The 18219-nt window shown below is 43.8% G+C and overlaps 1 protein-coding gene across 3 annotated transcripts in view; it reads left to right on the top strand.

The window, feature by feature from the left end:
- KCNN3 (potassium calcium-activated channel subfamily N member 3) overlaps positions 1–18219 on the top strand; it is a 63264-nt gene that overhangs the window by 22075 nt on the left and 22970 nt on the right. For all 3 annotated transcript variants that reach the window (XR_011560479.1, XR_011560478.1, XM_070766026.1), the window contains one exon: positions 15560–15670. Coding sequence is in view for 1 of the 3 variants with exons in the window: in XM_070766026.1 (XP_070622127.1) it covers positions 15560–15670 (111 nt within the window). In the remaining 2 variants the exon portion in view is untranslated. The remainder of the gene's footprint in view (positions 1–15559; positions 15671–18219) is intronic.

The raw sequence follows: 18219 nt of genomic DNA, 5'->3' as shown, positions 1-18219 counted from the left end.
GCTGGCTAGCCACACCCACAAAACAAGCCCACAGTGTGGTAGTAAAATAATTGCAGTCCTTCGCTGCAGCCACCAGATGGCGCAATTTGTGCATGGCCGCTCAGGGGGGGCAGTCCTGTGTGCGCCGCCATTTTTTTTGCAACCATTGTAGATACGGGTCAGTGTCAGAAAGCCTTGGTCGTCGCTCAGCCTATCGTTTGGTGCAATGGATTTTTTTAAAAAAATTTCAGAATGGTGAGGACTAGAATCTTGACTTTTAGCTGAAAGGTGGAAAGGTAGCTGACCATTGCAAGCAGGAAGAACTATTCTGGGCTCCAACTTAGAGGAAGGCGTTTATATGTGCTCTGTCAATGGCTATTGACCCATCATGACAACACCAATGGCTATTGACCCATCATGTCATCACCAATGGCTATTGACCCATCAAGTCAATGCCAATGATCATTGTATCAATAGCCATTGATGTGTTCTGTCAATGACCTTGTACTTATCGTGTTAATGGCTTTTGATTCATCATGTCAATGTCAAATGACTGTTGGCCCATACCAATGGCCATTGACTCACATCAATGACTATTGACCCATCAGGTCAACACCAATGGCTATTGACCCATCAGGTCAATGTCAGTGATCATTGTATCAATAGCCATTGATGTGTCCTGTCATTGACCATCATTTCAATGTCAAATGACTGGTGGTCCAAATCAATGGCCACTGACTCATGTCAATGGCCATTGACCCATCATGTTAACATCAATGGTCATCATATCAATGACCACTGAGGTGTCCTGTCAATGGCTATTGACCCATCATGTCACTGACTATTGACACATGTCTATGGCAATTGATTCATTATGTCAACGGCCATTGACTCACATCATTGACCATTGACTCAACATGTCAATCTCAATGACTATTGACTCATCATATCAATGGCCATCAGTTGTCCTGCCAATGGCCATTGACTCATCATGTCAATGGCTGTTGAATATTTAAAAAGAAACAACTCCTCTCTCTTATTTTTTGTCCTGCTCCTATACATCTTCTTTTTTAAAACTATCAATTCCAGCTAGATAATTGCATTTAATCCCAGCTCACCTTAGCCTCCGGTTGCTAAGGAGACCACGAAGGTCAAAAGCCTGTTTTTGAAAGAGGGGGGGGGGGACCAGACCTTCAAAGGACCGGAGGGCTGAAATGCAACGCTCAAGTGCTTGGCATAGCCATGCAGGCAGGAGCTCTTGAATTCGCCACTTCATCCTACAAACAGCAGCTCCTTCGTCCTCAGAGAAGGCCGGAGAGCTTAGCCTCAAAGCAAAAATAATAATAAAAATACAAATACCCCAAAGAGCAAGATTGCTTGGCTTTGGGGGTCCCTCAGGCCTCAGGAAAGATTTGCAAAGAAAAAAATATCTCCCAGGCAGGATGGGGCCCCTGGAAAGGGCAGTAAGGCTGAGTGGGAGGATCAGGGGTCTGCTTGCTTGCTTTCATTTATCTGGAGTGGTTTTGTAAAGCGAGGGAGGGACATGAGTGGTTAGGAAATATGATAGACAGGTGATAGGCACACAGGTAGGTAGATGGAAGATAGACAGAAGATGGAAGATAGACAGAAAGACAGAAAGATAATAGACAGACAGATAGATCTATGAGATGAAACTCAAATTCTTTGGCCACCTAATGAGAAAGAAGGACTCACTAGAGAAGAGCCTAATGATTGATTGATTGATTGATTGATTGATTGACAGATAGATTGATGATAGAAGACAGATAGAGAGAGAGAGGGAGAAAGATAAGAGAGAAAGTTAGAAAGATAGAAAGAGTAGAAGAGATGATAGATGGATGAATAGAATAGAATAGAATGATTGGATGATAGATGATAGAATAGAAGAGATAGATAGATAGATAGATAGATAGATAGATAGATAGATAGATAGATAGATAGATAGATAGAATGATTGGATGATAGATGATAGATAGAATAGATGGATGGATGGATGGATGGATAGATAGATAGATAGAATGATTGGATGATAGATGATAGATAGATAGATAGATAGATAGTTGAGAGAGAGAGTTAAAAAGAAAGAGAAGAAGAGATTATATAGGTAGGTAGATAGGTGGATGGATGGATGGATGATAGAAAGATAGAAAGAGAAGAATATGTCTCATTGATCAGCCCAAAGTCACCCTTTCTAGCTATGCACCCTCAAAATAAAGCCTCCCTGTATAAGAGCAGTCTACTTCTTAAATACATCTTCCCTTCCTCTTTGACGGCCTATTGTGGGGGGTGGGTGGGTGTTTCCCACCCAAAATGCTGGCAGGCCCTTGTGAGAAACCAGATGTTGGACGCCTGAGTTTCAATCCCAGTCAGTTCAGAGCAGATCCAGATGTCCCCCTGCGCATCCCCCCCCCCAGATTTTCAGCTCCAGCTGGGGCCTGTCTTCAACACCCTCCCCACCCATATGTATCTATAAATATATATAATCTATATACAGTATCTTCTCTTCCATGCTGTCCGTCTTTGGATCATTTATCTTTGATTTGGTTCGTGGTTTTGATTGGTGTCGCCTCCTGGGAAGATGGGGGGTGGGGGGTGGGAGGAAGAAGGGGGTAAATAAATGGTGATTGCAAAAGAAATCTAAATAATCCCTCCGGGGAGGGTTGTGGATATTTCTCAATAGGGGAACCGAGGGCCAAAATGCCAAAGGGATTTTTCGGAAAGTGATTTGTGACCTGAAATGATTTCAGAGTTGGAAGGAAGTGGCTGGGAAGGTGGGAGTTTAGAACTTGGAGCTTTGTGAGTCTGCCATTTTCTCTCCCTCCCTCCCTCCCTCTCCCCCCCCCCTCTTTCTCTCTGTCTCTCGCTCTTTGTGTTTATCTACCTATCCATCCTTCCTGCCTTCCATCCATTACCCCCCCTCTCTCTTTCTCTCTGTGTATCTACCATCCTTCCATCTATTTCCCACTCCCTCTCTCTCATTCTCTCCCTTCATCTTTCTCTTTCTCTCTCTCTCCTTCTCTCCCTCCCTCTTTATCTCTCTCTCCCTCTCTCTCTTTCTCTCTGTGTATCTACCTATCCATCCTTCCATCCATTCTCCACTCTCCCTCTCTCTCATTCTCTCCCTCCCTCCATCTTTCTCTTTCTTTCTCTCTTTCTCTCTCTCTCCTCTCCCTCCCTCTTTGTCTCTCTCTCCCTCTTTGTCTCTCTCTCTTTCTCTCTGTGTATCTACCTCTCCATCCTTCCATCCATTCTCCACTCTCCCTCTCTCTCATTCTCTCCCTCCCTCCATCTTTCTCTTTCTTTCTCTCTCTCTCTCTCCTCTCCCTCCCTCTTTTTCTCTCTCTCACTCCCCCCTCTCTCTTTCTCTCTGTGTATCTTCCTATCCATCCTTCCTGCCTTCCATCCCTTTCCCTTTCCCCCTCTCTCCCTTTCTCTCTTTCTCTCTCTCTTTCTCTGTGTGTATCTGCCTATCCATCCTTCCATTCATTCTCCACTCTCCCTCCCACTCTCTCATTCTCTCTCTCCCTCTCTTTCTCCCTCTCTCTCTCTCCCTCCCTTTCTCTCTCTCCCTCTCTCTCTTTCTCTCTCTCTTTCTCTGTGTGTATCTGCCTACCCATCCTTCTATCTATTTCCCACTCTCCCTCTCTCTCATTCTCTCTCTCCCTCCCTCCATCTTTCTCTTTCTCTCCTTCTCTCCTTCCCTCTTTGTATCTCTCTCTCCCCCTCTCTCTTTCGCTCTGTGTATCTACCTATCCATCCTTCCTGCCTTCCATCCATTTCCCTTTCCCCCTCTCTCCGTCTCTCTCTTTCTCTGTGTCTATCTGCCTATCCATCCTTCCATCCATTCTCCACTCTCCCTCCCTCTCTCTCATTCTCTTTCTCCCTCTCTTTCTCCCTCTCTCTCTCTCCCTCTCTCTCTGTGTATCCACCTATCCATCCATTCCCCCTCTCTTTCTCTCTCTCTCTTTCTCTGTGTATCTACGTATCCATCCATTTCCCTCCTCTCTCCCCCTCATTCTCTCTCTCTCCCTCTCTTTCTTCCTCTCACTCCCTCTCTCTTTCTCTCTCTCTTTCTCTGCATGTATCTACCTATACATCCATTTCCCCCTCTCTCCCCCCTCTCTTTCTCTCTCTCTCTCAAATTAATACACTATCAGATCCAAACCGGCACAGGACCAACAGCGTCCATGGGATTGAGATGGGCTGTTGTATCAAATGCTTTCTGGCCTTCCATGAAAAATGAAACTTTTGCAATCCTCCTTAGTGGGAGGATTTGAACCAGCTGTTTCCCGCCCCGATGCTTGGATGCCCGCTTAGCTGAGCTGTGGTCCAGGCTGGCGCTGCCAAGGTGGCATTTCAGTGGCTTTCCAAGCTTAGCTTGTCTGGTTCAGCACCTGCGATGGAAAAAAGCAATTTATTTAGACAGCAGAAAGGAGGAGAAATTTAAGGTTATCGGCTGTAAACATTTTGCGCTCTCTCTCTCTCTCGAAGGGAAAACAGCTGACATCTTTCCCTGCCTTTCGAAAAACAAACTTTTAAAAAACTATATTTTTTTTAAAGAAAAAAACCAAAAGAAAGAAAAAGCAGAGAAAATCCTACCGCCTGGTTTCAGATAGTCCCAACGCAGCCCAAAATTTAGGTCACTTAACGCAATTTTTACCACTTTTCTTGCTGCCGTTGTTAAGCGAAACAGTTAGCGACGTGAATCCGGTGCATGGTTTGTCGGACGGCCACAAAAGAGAATCGCCAAGACCGTCACAAGAATGAGTCAGTGGGCAAACATCTCGATTTTGAAAAAAAAACCCCACGGTTGTAAGTGTGAAAAATAGTCACAAATCCTTTTTAGGGAGGGGGATGTGCGATTGTAACTTTGGATGGCCACTAAACAAACTGTCGTAAGTCAAGGATCACTTGTCCTGTTTTGAAAGCGTGACTAGGTGGCCCGGTGGCTACCGGTGGACCCTGAGCTTGTCAATCCAGAAAGGTTGGCGGTTCGGTGGTTCGAATCCCTAGTACAGGTCTCCTGCCGTGAGTAGGGGGTTGGGCTGGATGACCTCCAAGGGTCCCCGTCCAACTTTTGTTACTGTCCATTCTGTCTCACAGCCCTGGGAAGAAAGAAAGAAGCAGAAACAGCTAATCCAGCTACAGCTGAACTACAGATCGAAAAGTGTTCGGAAACTTCAGGTCGTGCAGAATGCAGCTGCGAGAGCAATCATGGGCTTTCCCAAATATGCCCATGTCACACCAACACTCCACAGTCTGCATTGGTTGCCGATCAGTTTCCGGTCACAATTCAAAGTGTTGGTTATGACCTATAAAGCCCTTCATGGCACCGGACCAGATTATCCCAGGGACTGCCTTCTGCTGCACGAATCCCAGCAACCAGTTAGGTCCCACAGAGTGGATCTTCTCCGGGTCCCATCAACTAAACAATGTTGCTTGGCAGGACCCAGGGGAAGAGCCTTCTCTGTGGCGGCCCCGGCCCTCTGGAACCAACTCCCCCCAGAGATTAGAATTGCCCCCACCCTCCTTGACTTTCGTAAGCTTCTTAAAACCCACCTCTGCCGCCAGGCATGGGGGAATTGAGATCCTCTTTCCCCCTAGGCCTTTACAATTTTATGCATGGTATGTATGTATGTATGTTTGGTTTTATAATAAGGGATTTTAACTGTTTTAGTATTGGATTATTATTATATGCTGTTTTATTGCTGTTGTTAGCCGCCCCGAGTCTGCAGAGAGGGGCGGCATGCAAATCCAATAAATAAATAAGTAAGTGAGTGAGTAAGTAAGTAAGTAAGTAAGTAAGTAAGTAAGTAAGTAAATAAATAAGTAAGTAAATAAGTAAATAAATAAGTAAATAGATAGATAGATAAATAAAATAATAATAATAATAATAATAATAATAATAATAATAATAATAATAACAGCAACTCCCACCAACCCCTGCCAGCATCCTCAGTGAAGGATGCTGGGAACCGTAGTTCAATTTCCAGCAATCCTCCTTTTTTTCTCTCTCTCTTTCAAATCTTGATTTTTAATTCTTAGCTTGGACTCCCACCAGAATAGACCAGTCTCTTGATTTAAAAAAAAATTTTTTGGGAAATAATTAGCCCAGGGTCTCCAGATGTTCCCAAAAATATGTTTTTTTTCCTTCCGACTTTCATATTTCAGTCTACTTGAAAATGCTGAATAACAGGTTAGACACCTAGGGAGAAACCACAAGGCTGGGGGTATTTTGGGGTTATTTTTTTTTTTTTTTTTTTACAAGGTGAGAATCTTCAATTGGAGCCCAGGAGGAAACCCTGTCAGATGTTTTAATAACAAGCGGTGGTTTTTATGTTATTTTTGCTGCTGTTCACCCAGAAAATGAATCCTTTCATATTAGGTTTCTTTCAACCGGCCGACTTCAGAGAGAGAGAAAAGTAAAGAATGCAGGGTGGATTTTTAAAAAATGGTGATTTATTTTTTAATTTTTTTAAAAAAAACCAGATTTAAAAATCTGAACCAAGAGAAAAGGAAAGGGGGAAAAAAAGAGGAAGAGTAAAGAAAGATAAAGGGAGGAAAAAGAAAAGAATGCCATTGGTCAACTCTTTCATTTGGGATTTTGGATATTGAAACTTTTGCTTTTCCTATCTTTCCTGCATCCTATTGTGAGCCGTGTCAACAAAAAGGGACCTGAATTATGGATCGAGGGAATTTGACCGATGAAGAATGAATTAATTTAAGAATGATTAAAGCACTTGATTGAGAAACTCAATTTCATTTCACTTCCGCCTTTGCAAACCTTTGGCCCTGGAAAAAAGACTGCAGAGAAGACCCAGAAAGATAATTAAGGGACTGGAGGAACGGTTGCAGGCATCGGAGATGTCAGGTTTAATGAAAAGAAGGACGAAGCGGCTGACACGATAGCAGCGCTCCGATATTTGAGTGCTAATACCAGTTTGTAATGGCTTGGCAAGGCCACGCTTGGAATCCTGCATTCAGTTTTGGTTGCCATGATATTAAAAAAAGGATGCTGAGACTCTGGAAAGAGGGCAGAGAAGAGCGACAAAGATAATTAGGAGGCTGGAGGCTAAAACATATGAAGAACAGTTGCAGGAACTGGGTGTGTCTAGTTTAATGAAAAGAAGGGCTACAGGAGACTATATTATTATTGTTAATATTATTATTTATTATTATTACTACTGTATTATTTATCATTATTATTATTACTATTATTATTACTGTTGTTGTTGTTGTTATTATTATTATTAATTTCCAACCATATAACACAGCAAACAAGATCACTATGCTGGATTTCATATTTCATCACCAGTCGGGCGCTTCCCAAGCACCTAGGACTGCGTGATGTAGTGGTGAATTATGTGTACCGACCCCAGTAAAGTGACCTTTGCCAGTTGACTATCTATCTATCTATCTATCTATCTATCTATCTATCTATCTATCTATCTATCTATCTATCATCTATCTATCGAATGATCTATCCATCGAATGATCTATCTATCTGTCTATCATCTATCTATCTATCGAACGATCTATCCATCGAACGATCTATCGAACGATCTATCTATCTGTCTATCATCTATCTATCTATCGAACGATCTATCCATCGAACGATCTATCGAACGATCTATCTATCTGTCTATCATCTATCTATCCATCGAACGATCTATCGAACGATCTATCTATCGAACGATCTATCCATCAAACGATCTATCCATCGAACGATCTATCGAACGATCTATCTATCTAGCCATCTTTTTATCTTTCTCATCTCTATTTTTCCATCTCTCTCTCTCTCTCTCTCTCTCCATATATATATATGTGGCTGTGTTCACCCTAGAACAAGGACAGAAGCACCAGCCTGAAGATGACCAGTGGGACCTCATCGAAACGTCGCCAGAAATCACTAAATCCTACACGGGAAGAAACCTGAATATGCCAAGACCTTCATATCTGTACCTGTGAAAATCTATGAAAATATATTTATATATATATTTTTATATATATGTTTTCGTAGATTTTCATGGGTATATGTATGTAGATTGTTCTGAGTTCGGGTTTTGCCCCGTGTAATATTTTGAGTGTCTATGCGACGTTTCGGTGAAATCACATTCACCATTATCAGGCTGAAGTTGTTAGCTTTGTGCTGCTATGAAGATAGTTTTATATATATATAATATAATATAATATAATATAATATAGTAATGTAATATAATATAATATATTATAATACAATATAATATAATATAATATAATATAATATAATATAATATATATAAATTAGGCTCTTGTCCAGTGAGTCCTTCCTTCCCATTAGGTGGCCAAAGTTTTTGTGTTTCATCTTAAGGATCTTCTGGCCTTTTAAAGAGCAGTGAGAAATGCTCTTTAAATAAAGTCCCTTTATTTTTTCCCTAAAGCAGCCTCATAACATTGAACGGTCATTTAATTCGTCATAGGTTGAGGACTGGTGTCGTGGCTGCCTTCCTTCATCGCCTCCCTTCCCACTGGAGCTGAGCATTTTAAAAATGGCATTCTTAGATCTCGGTTCCTTTTGTTGTTGTCGTTGTCATTATTTTTAAAGAGTCGGCTCTCAGCCCGTCACTTCTAAGAACTTTTCCTCTCTCCTTTTTTTTTTCTTCTTTTAATTTTTTTTTTAAATGGGGGGGGGGGACACACCCTTTTGCATATTAAACCATCCGCTCGATGGCTTGTGTTTGCGTGCGCGAGAGACTGTGAGGCTGGCCTGCATCCACCGAAGGCTCCAGAATTGAGATCCGAATCTTGTTAATTACAGAATGTGTTATGCTCTGACACGTTTGGGTTTTAGTCTCCGGAGGGAGGGGGGCTTGAGAAGGGAGGGGGAGGGAAAGGCCTCCATTTCAATAGGCACAGACTGGGAGTTCATGGGTAGCCCAGGCAAGGGCCCGAAGTGGGTCCACAGGTTTTAAAACAGGCACGCACACACACACATAAAAGCTCCTCTTGAAAAAAAATGCATGTCCCATGTGGGCTGCAGAGAGCGTAGAAGGCTGGGAGAGAATTTGGAACAAGGAGGACAGCTGTGCAAATATTCACCACGAATCGGGAAGGGTGGGCCCTGAGCCCCTGAAGTCGTCAACCACGGCCCAACCCTGTTCACACAAATGCACAGAATAACGAGAGTTGGAAAGGGACCTTGGAGATCTTCTACTCTGACCCCCCCCTGTTCAGAATACAAGATAATAAGAGTTGGAAGGGACCTTGGAGGTCTTCTAGTCTATTCAGAATACGGACTAACAAGGAGTGGGAGAGACCTTCGAGGTCTTCTAGTCTGATCTCCCGAGCGTTCCAGACAAATGGCTGTCCAGTCTTTCCTTGAAAACCTCCAGTGATGGAGAAAGGAGGAAGGGACTAAGGAAGGAAGGAAAGATGGAAGGAAGGGAGGAAGGAAAGAAAGAAAGATGGAAGGAAGGAAGGATGGAAGAAAGGAACAAAGGAATGAAGGATGGAAGGATAGTTTGAAGAAAGGAGGGAAGGAAGGAGGGAGGGAGGGAAGGAGGGTGGGAGGGAGGGAGGAAAGGAAGGAAGGAAAGATGGAAGGAAGGGAGGAAGGAAGGAAAGATGGAAGAAAGGAAGGAAGGAAAGAAAGAAAGATGGAAGAAAGGAAGGAAGGAAAAAGAATAACAGAATAACACAGTCGGAAGGGACATCGGAGGTCTAGTCCAACCCTCTCCTAAAGAAGAAGACGCTACACCATTTCAGACAAATGGCTGCCCAACCTCTTCTTAAACACCCCCCCACCCCCCACCCCGCAATGAAGCACCCATAATTTATCCAGGAAAGTCATTCCATTGATTGTTTCTATCGTCAGGACATTCCTCCTTAATTCCAGGTTGCTTCTCTCCTTGGTTAATGTCCACCCATTGCTTCTTGTCCTGCTCTTCAAATTTCGAAAGCAAATTTCTTAACAAATTAATCCACAGAGCGAACTTGCCTCCAGGAGTTTAATGAATGAAATTCCATTTATTAAATTGATCGGCCACCCAACTCCTTACGGACTCTTTGCGTGAATGCTCCAACGTTGGAAGTTTTTGAAAGAAGAGACCGGGGCACCCATTTTTTTGTCTGGAATTGGGATAGGGTCTCCCGCCTGAGCAGGGGGCTGGAGTAGATGACCTACAAGGTCCCTTTCCAACTCTGTTAACTTGCTCGCCTTGGTTTAGCCCCGGAAGTTGTGACCTCGTGCCTATGGCTGTAAGTCAAGGACGAGTGTGTATACGTGGGTGGGAAATTTTTTTCCAGGAATGTGTTTTAAGATTCTGCCCTCAGCTATAAAGCGATTGTGCGAACAGGGTTGGTGTCATTTCAGACTCATCCCTGCTCTTATCATGGCCCCAGGCAATCTCTGACTGAGAGATAATTGTTCGGATAAAGATGAGCTCAGCTCACCAGGAAGGCAAGGGAAGGACTCACACCCAGCCACAGATACACACCATTCTTCTTTTCAGGGATTCGCTTTAAAATTCAAGGTCATTTTCATGAAAACAGTAACACCGCCACAAAAAATATATATACAATATTGAACGATAACATATTGTATAACGGAAGCGAGGGTAGCATATGCTCAAATCGAAACCGCCACCAGAGAATTTATGAATAGGGGAAAAAATTTACAGGTGTGCTGAGATGGATAGGCTGTCTATTGAACTCAAAGATCAAAATTTATTTATTTATTTATTTATTTATTGATTGATTGATTGATTGGATTTGTATGCCGCCCCTCTCCGCAGACTCGGGGCGGCTAACAACAATGATGAAAAACAACACGTAACAATCCAATTTAATGAAACAACTAAAAACCCTTATTATAAAAAACCAAACATACACACAAACATACAATGCATAACTTGTAATGGCCTAGGGGGAAGGAATATCCTAACTCCCCCATGCTGGCGACAAAGGTGGGTCTTGAGTAATTTGCGAAAGACAAGGAGGGTGGGGGCCGTTCTAATCTCTGGGGGGAGTTGATTCCAGAGGGCCGGGGCCGCCGCAGAGAAGGCTCGTCCCCTGGGGCCCGCCAAACGACATTCTTTGTCGACGGGACCCAGAGATAAAAATAATTCAGAACATTGCAGAATATGGGAATAGACGGGGGGGGGGGGGGGGGGGGGGGGGTCCAATTGGACTAGGAGAAAGAAAAAGAGAGAACTGTGACATAATGTGATATGATGAAAATATGGAACCCTCTAAACATACAAAATAAAGCATACTATTGAGTAGTAAATAACCTACGAAAGCAGGTGTATTAATTTTATTTATTTTGTCAAGTACGTATAGGTAGTATACAAAGATATACCGGTAATAATATTTATATACATGATACTAGTAAGTGAGAAACATGAAAGACAGGGGACGGAAGGCACGCTGGTGCACTTATGCACGCCCCTGACTGACCTCTTAGGAATCGGGAGAGGTCAACCGTGGACAGTCTAAGGGTAAAGTTTTGGGGGTTGGGTGATGATACTACAGAGTCTGGTAGTGAGTTTCGGGCATCAACTACTCGGTTACTAAAGTCGTATTTCCCGCAGTCGAGTTTGGAGCGGTTTACTTTTAAGTTTGTATCTGTTGTGTGCTTGTTGTGGTTGAAGCTGAAGCTGAAGTAGTCATTGACCGGAAGGACATTGTAGCAGATGATTTTATGGGCTGTGCTTAGGTCGTGTTGACGGCGACGCAGTTCTAAGCTTTCTAAGCCCAGGACTGTAAGTCTGGTTGCTTAGGGCTGTGTTCCCCAACCTTGGCAACTTGAAGATATGTGGACTTCAACTCCCAGAATTCCCCAGCCAGCGAATGAAGTTGAAGTCCAGATATCTTCAAGTTGCCAAGGTTGGGGAACACTGTTGTAGAATATGCTTTATTCTACAATATACAATATTCGACAATACACCAGGTGGGGTTTGTAAGATGTATATTATTCTCCTTAATAATATGTATACATGTATTATTATATAATGTATATTGTACAAAGCATATTATTAGGTAGCAACAACCTACAAAAACGGGGGTGTAGAATTGTGTTAAATTAGTGCGGTGTTTACAAATGAAAAACAATTTTACAAATTATAAAAAATGAAATAAAATTCAGGGTCGTTTCGGGTTGGGACGTTTTGTTGTTGCTTTTGTTTGCCTTTCGGCCTTGGTGTGTTTTTTTAAATGCGCAATTGATGCCTCGGTGGGCAGTGGAGAGAGAGGGCTGTGTGGCTTGAACACACCTTTGTCCATTACACTTAGAAGCCCACCCACACATACACACACACCCCTTTGTATGTCGGTGTTCCCAAACGCGACCCCCCCTGGCTCAAGGCTCATTTGCTGCTTGGCGTCTTTCCTTGGCTCGCCGCCAAGGGCAGGAGATTGATGGCGTTGTGCTAACTTTCCTAGACAGATGTGATCGGTCTTTGCACAGCTAGTGTGTCGGGAGTGCAGAGATGGGGGTGGAAGGAGAGGCCGGGAAGGTTGGGGGAACCTACGTGTGACTTAAGGGCTTCCAGGAAATCAGAACCCGGGAGGGAAGTTTTGGAAACAGGCCGGCGGTTTCCATAGGCATTTAGTCTGTGATAGCAGTAAAACCTCCCCAGTCAGGAGCAGTCTACGTTATAGAGTGCAGCAGAGGAATATAGCTAAAGGGATGGTGCTGGTTTTCAGTGGATGAGGGTTTTTTTTTTAAATAAATCATTGAGACAGCTGCTCGGGAGGAAGAGAAGGAGGGAGGAAAGAAAAAAGGAAGGAAAAAGGAAGGAAGGAGGGAAGGAAGGAATTGACAGAGAGAGAGAGAAAGAGAAAGAATGGAAAAGGAAAGAAGGAAAGGAAAGGGAAGAAAGGAAGGGACAAAGAGAGAGAAAGAAAGGAAAAGGAAAGAAGGAAAGGAAAGAAAAAGAGAAGAGGGAGAGGGAAAGAAAAGGAAGAAGAGAGGGAAGGAAAGGAAAGAAAAGAAAGAAAAGAAAGAAAAGGAAAGAAATGGAAGAAGAGAGGGAAGGAAAGAGAAGGGAAAGAAAGGAAAAGAAAGGAAGAAGAGAGGGAAGGAAAGGGAAAGGAAAGGAAAGAAAAGGAAAGAAAAGAAAGAAAAGGAAAGAAAGGGAAGAAGAGAGGGAAGGAAAGAGAAGGGAAAGAAAGGAAAGGAAAGGAAGAAGAGGGGGAAGGGAAAGGAAAGAAAAGAAAGAAAAGGAAAAAAAGGGAAGAAGAGAGGGAAGGAAAGAGAAGGGAAAGAAAGGAAGAAGAGAGGGAAGGGAAAGGAAAGAAAGAAAAGGAAAAAAAGGGAAGAAGAGAGGGAAGGAAAGAGAAGGGAAAGAAAGGAAAGGAAAGAACAGAAAGGAAAGGAAGGGAAGAAGAGAGGAAAGGAAAGGAAGAATCTGTATCTTGTGTTTATTATTTTTACAAATAACTCAAGGTGATGAATATTCCCAGCTCACCTTCCTGCTCCTATTTTTTCCCACAAAAAAAACAACCCTGTGAGGTGGATTAGGTTGGGACAGAGAGGGGGGGGAGGAACAATCTAAAAAAAATATATCACCCAGCCAACTTTTGCACCCAAGTCGGGACAAGAACTCCCAGTCTCCTGGTCATCAGGGCCAAAAGTCACCCAGCCGGCTTCCATGGCTAAGGCAGGACTTGAACTCACCACCGTTTCCCACCGTCTCAAGCCTTCCGCCTTCCCCACTCGGCCCATCTTGGACAAATGAAAGGATCAGCTGTGTTTTTTATTATTTCCTGGGCTCCTGGGCTCCTGTGCAGGTTTTGAACTCAGTCTGTCTAGTCTGGAGGACAGAAGGGAAAGGGGGGACACGATCGAAACATTTAAATACGTGAAAGGGTTAAATAAGGTCCAGGAGGGAAGTGTTTTCAATAGGAAAGTGAAGCCAAGAACGAGGGGGCACAATCTGAGGTCGGTTGAGGGAAAGATCAGAAACAATGTGAGAAAATATTATTTGACTGAAAGAGTCGTAGATGCTTGGAACAAACTTTCAGCAGACGTGGTTGGTCAATCCACAGTAACTAAATTTAAACATGCCTGGGATAAACATATATCCATTGTAAAATAAAATACAGGAAATGGTATAAGGGCAGACTAGATGGACCATGAGGTCTTTTTCTGCCGTCAGTCTTCTATGTTTCTGTATTTTGTCTGCACTTCCCGGAGGTTGAATTGGGTCTCTACTAACGATAGAAGGGGCCAGTTTCCCTGCGAAGGGCAGAGGAGCCACACTCCATAAGCAATTTTGAAAAAGCAGCGAAGGATCAACCCACGGAGAAAAGTCTCCACCCTGGAGTGTCATTTCTGCAAGGAGAAATATGGGTTGCTGGAGGGCTCCTGCGTGGGAGTCAGCTGCAGGAAGCCTTGAAACCAGGGTCCCGGAATTGGGAAGGGAAAACACGGATCCGTTAGGGCTGTAAATCCCGCTCAAGGAGTTTAAGCTTCTCTGGGGGCAAGAGCCCCATGGCTCTTTTTTTAAAAAAGGATATTGCTCCGGTGGGATAAGGAAAGGGAGATGCGAAAAATAGGGCCCGACCAGAAAAAAAGGAAAGGGGGAAGGGAGGAAAGGAAGGAAAGGGGAAGGAAATTGGAGGGGGGGGGAAAGGGAGGGAGGGAGGAAAGAAGGAAGGAAAGGAAAAAAGAAAGGAAAGGAAAGGAAAAGAAGGAAAAAGGAAGGAAATTGGAGGGGAAAGAAGGAAGGGAGGGAGGAAAGAAGAAAGGAAGGAAAGGAAAGGAAAAGAAAGGAAAAGAAGGAAAAAGGAAGGAAATTGGAGGAGAAAGAAGGAAGGAAGGAAAGGAAAGGAAAAGAAAGGAAAGGAAGGAAATTGGAGGAGAAAGAAGGAAGGAAGGAAAAGAAAGGAAAAGAAAGGAAAGGAAGGAAAAAGGAAGGAAATTGGAGGAGAAAGAAGGAAGGAAGGAACAGAAAAGAAAGGAAAAGAGGAAAAAGGAAGGAAATTGGAAGGGAAAGAAGGAAGGAAAGGAAAAGGATGGGAATTGGATGGGGAGGAAGGAAAGAAAGAATGAAAGAAAGAGGGAGGGAGGGAGGAAGGAAAAAGGGAGGGAAGGAAGGAAGGAGATAGAGGGAGGGAAGAAGGGAGGAATGTGGGAAAGATAGATAGATAGATAGATAGATAGATAGATAGATAGATAGATAGATAGATAGATAGATAGATAGATAGATCCAGGAATTTTTAAAGCGATGTGAGTCGGGGAGAGAGAAAATGCGAATTCAAAGGAAATGGTGGGGGTTCAGCACCACGGAGAGCGGACGGGAGGATAATCCCGCGTTGACCCTCCATTGCGTGTCCTCCAGATTTGATCTGCTAATCTCTTTATTTATTTATTTTCCTAATTAAACCCAGGCCTGGCTGGTGGAGGGAGGGAGGGAGGGAAGGAGGGGAGAAAAAGAGGAGGGGGACACAAAGGTGTGTTGTTGCCACAAGCACACACAATCCCCCCCCCCCCCGTCCACGAATAAAAGGTGGAGCAATGATGGGAAGTAGGTTTGCAAAACAGGTGAGGCCTCAATCTCAATTTCGGACTTTCTTCTAGGGAGCTGGCTGTACGGCCCTGGTGGTGGCTGTGGTCGCCCGGAAACTCGAACTCACCAAGGCTGAGAAACACGTCCACAACTTTATGATGGACACGCAACTCACCAAGAGGGTAAGCTCAACTACCGGACAAAAATAACATTATGTTGGATTGTTGCTATTAACTAACGTGGCATATTTATTTACTTCATGAATTCATTAAAATTTATAGGGTGCCCTTCTTTTTCAAGTGGGTGATTTGCAAGAATAAAAGACACCATAATAAGATACAATAACACAATTTAAAATCCCAATATTAAACGTTCATACTTCATGCATTCATAGCCGGAACAGAATATAATGCTCGACGGCTCCAGGCCTGAAGGCAGAACCGTGTCTTTAAGACATGTATGGACTTCAAATCCCAGAATTCCCCAGCAAACCTGCTATAAAATGTGTGGATTTCATCTCCCATAATTCCTTAGTTCAATATCCTGGCTAGAGGATTCTGGGAGTTGAAGTCCAGTCATTTTTAAATAGACTGGGGGATCTAAAAGCAAGCTGGCTGAGGGATTCTGGGAGTTGAAGTCCAGCCCTCTTCAAATAGACTGAGGGATTCTGGGAATTGAAGTCCACCCATCTTAAAGCATGCTGGCTGGGGGATTCTGGGAGTTGAAGTCCACCCATCTTAAAGCATGCTGGCTGAGGGATTCTGGGAGTTGAAGTCCAGCCCTCTTCAAATAGACTGAGGGATTCTGGGAGTTGAAGTCCACCCATCTTAAAGCATGCTGGCTGAGGGATTCTGGGAGTTGAAGTCCAGCCCTCTTCAAATAGACTGAGGGATTCTGGGAGTTGAAGTCCACCCATCTTAAAGCATGCTGGCTGAGGGATTCTGGGAGTTGAAGTCCAGCCCTCTTCAAATAGACTGAGGGATTCTGGGAGTTGAAGTCCACCCATCTTAAAGCATGCTGGCTGAGGAATTCTGGGAGTTGAAGTCCTCCCATCTTAAAGCATGTTGTCTGGAGGATTCTGGGAGTCGAAGTCCAGCCATTTCCAAAAAGACTAGGGAATTCTAGGAGTCGAAGCCTAACTTAAATTCAGCCCACTTGAGAAATACTGCATTTAAAACTTTATCTCTTCCTTCCTCCCCTTCTGCAATGCAAATATTATCAATGTCTGCTTTGGGCCTCCTGAAGGTTATAAACAATCATTTGTCACAATGAGCTAAATGCTTCTTGGTTTGGATTAAAAAACCATGAGGACTAGAGCCTTTACACACACACACACACACACGCGCGGTTGCAATTAACAATGGGAAGCACAGCTTTGCGGGCATTCCTGCGTTCACTCTCCCGGCTCCCCAGTGGGGGCCTGCCTTATGATTTATTAATATTTGTTTGCTTTTCAAACTGCTTTTCCCCTCCCGATGGGACTCAGGGAGCCACAGTCAATAAATAATACAACAAGCTTCCCATTAAAAACAGTTTGAGGAAAGCGATCGTCCGTAAAGACGAATGTTGGCAAAACAAAATGTTACCAAGGGCAACAATTTTTTAAAGAAATTCAATTAAAAAGCAATTTAGATCTGGTACAAATGAGTTCCTATCCAATGGAGGGAAGCCACCCATTGCCACCCGCAAATCCTTTAACAAGCTAGGATATGGTGGTTTGGCCGTGTTGCGGTTAGCCTTGGGGCCTACCCAATTGAGCAAAGTTGGCTGCTGAGCCTTGCTATTCCTACCATGTCATGGGAATTGAGCTCCTTTGTGCTTGATGCCATGAACCAGGATTAAACCACAGTTTGGGCCAGGGTTAAATCCAGAGTGGCATTTAAACCATCTTGGACAAAGAGGAAATGGAGAAGCCAACATTGAGTGCAACTCAGGGGTTGGAAAAACCACTTTCTGCTTAGGATCAAACCTCTGCCTTTAACATTTCTGAACAGAACAGTTTCCTTCGGTGGGAGGGAGGGGGTGACTGATGGGATTTGTAGTTCCAGCCGATTAGGCAGCCCCGGATGGCTAGTTTAGGCTGCTGAAGGTCCATCCCACCCCTGGATGAGTTGCGGGCTCATCCTTCCCACCACCACCACTCCTATAAAGGCAAGCTTGTTTCCTGCCAGGAGATTCCTAGAGAGGCCCCATGGAGGCTTCTCCCCGCCTTTTCCGGCTCTGTTTCCTGCCGGGAGATTCCTAGAGAGGCCCCATGGAGGCTTCTCCCCGCCTTTTCCGGCTCTGTTTCCTGCCGGGAGATTCCTAGAGAGGCCCCATGGAGGCTTCTCCCCGCCTTTTCCAGCCCTGTTTCCTGCCGGGAGATTCCTAGAGAGGCCCCACGGAGGCTTCTCCCTGCCTTTTCCAGTTACAGTTTCGGAGGCTCAGGTTTGTAAGTGGAAAATGGTTCTTGGGAAGAGGCAAAAAAATCTTGAACACCTAGAAAAGTTTGTAAGTAGGGGCGTTCTTAGGTAGAGGGACCACTGTATTATTATTATTTCCACCCCACTCCCCTAAAAAAACCCACCTCTCCGCCTTTCGTGCACCTTTGAGCACCATAGGAATTCAGGAAAAAGAAATAGGAATTTGAAAAAAAAAAATATCCTGAAGAGCCCACACTCGTGGGTTTGCATTGGGCTGATCCTCTTGCAAAAACTAATAGAAATAATAATAATTATTTTTTTAAAAAAAT

The sequence above is a fragment of the Erythrolamprus reginae genome, chromosome 13 (genome assembly GCF_031021105.1).
Source record: "Erythrolamprus reginae isolate rEryReg1 chromosome 13, rEryReg1.hap1, whole genome shotgun sequence".
Lineage (NCBI taxonomy): Eukaryota > Metazoa > Chordata > Lepidosauria > Squamata > Dipsadidae > Erythrolamprus > Erythrolamprus reginae.
This window is presented reverse-complemented; position numbering and strand designations above follow the sequence as displayed.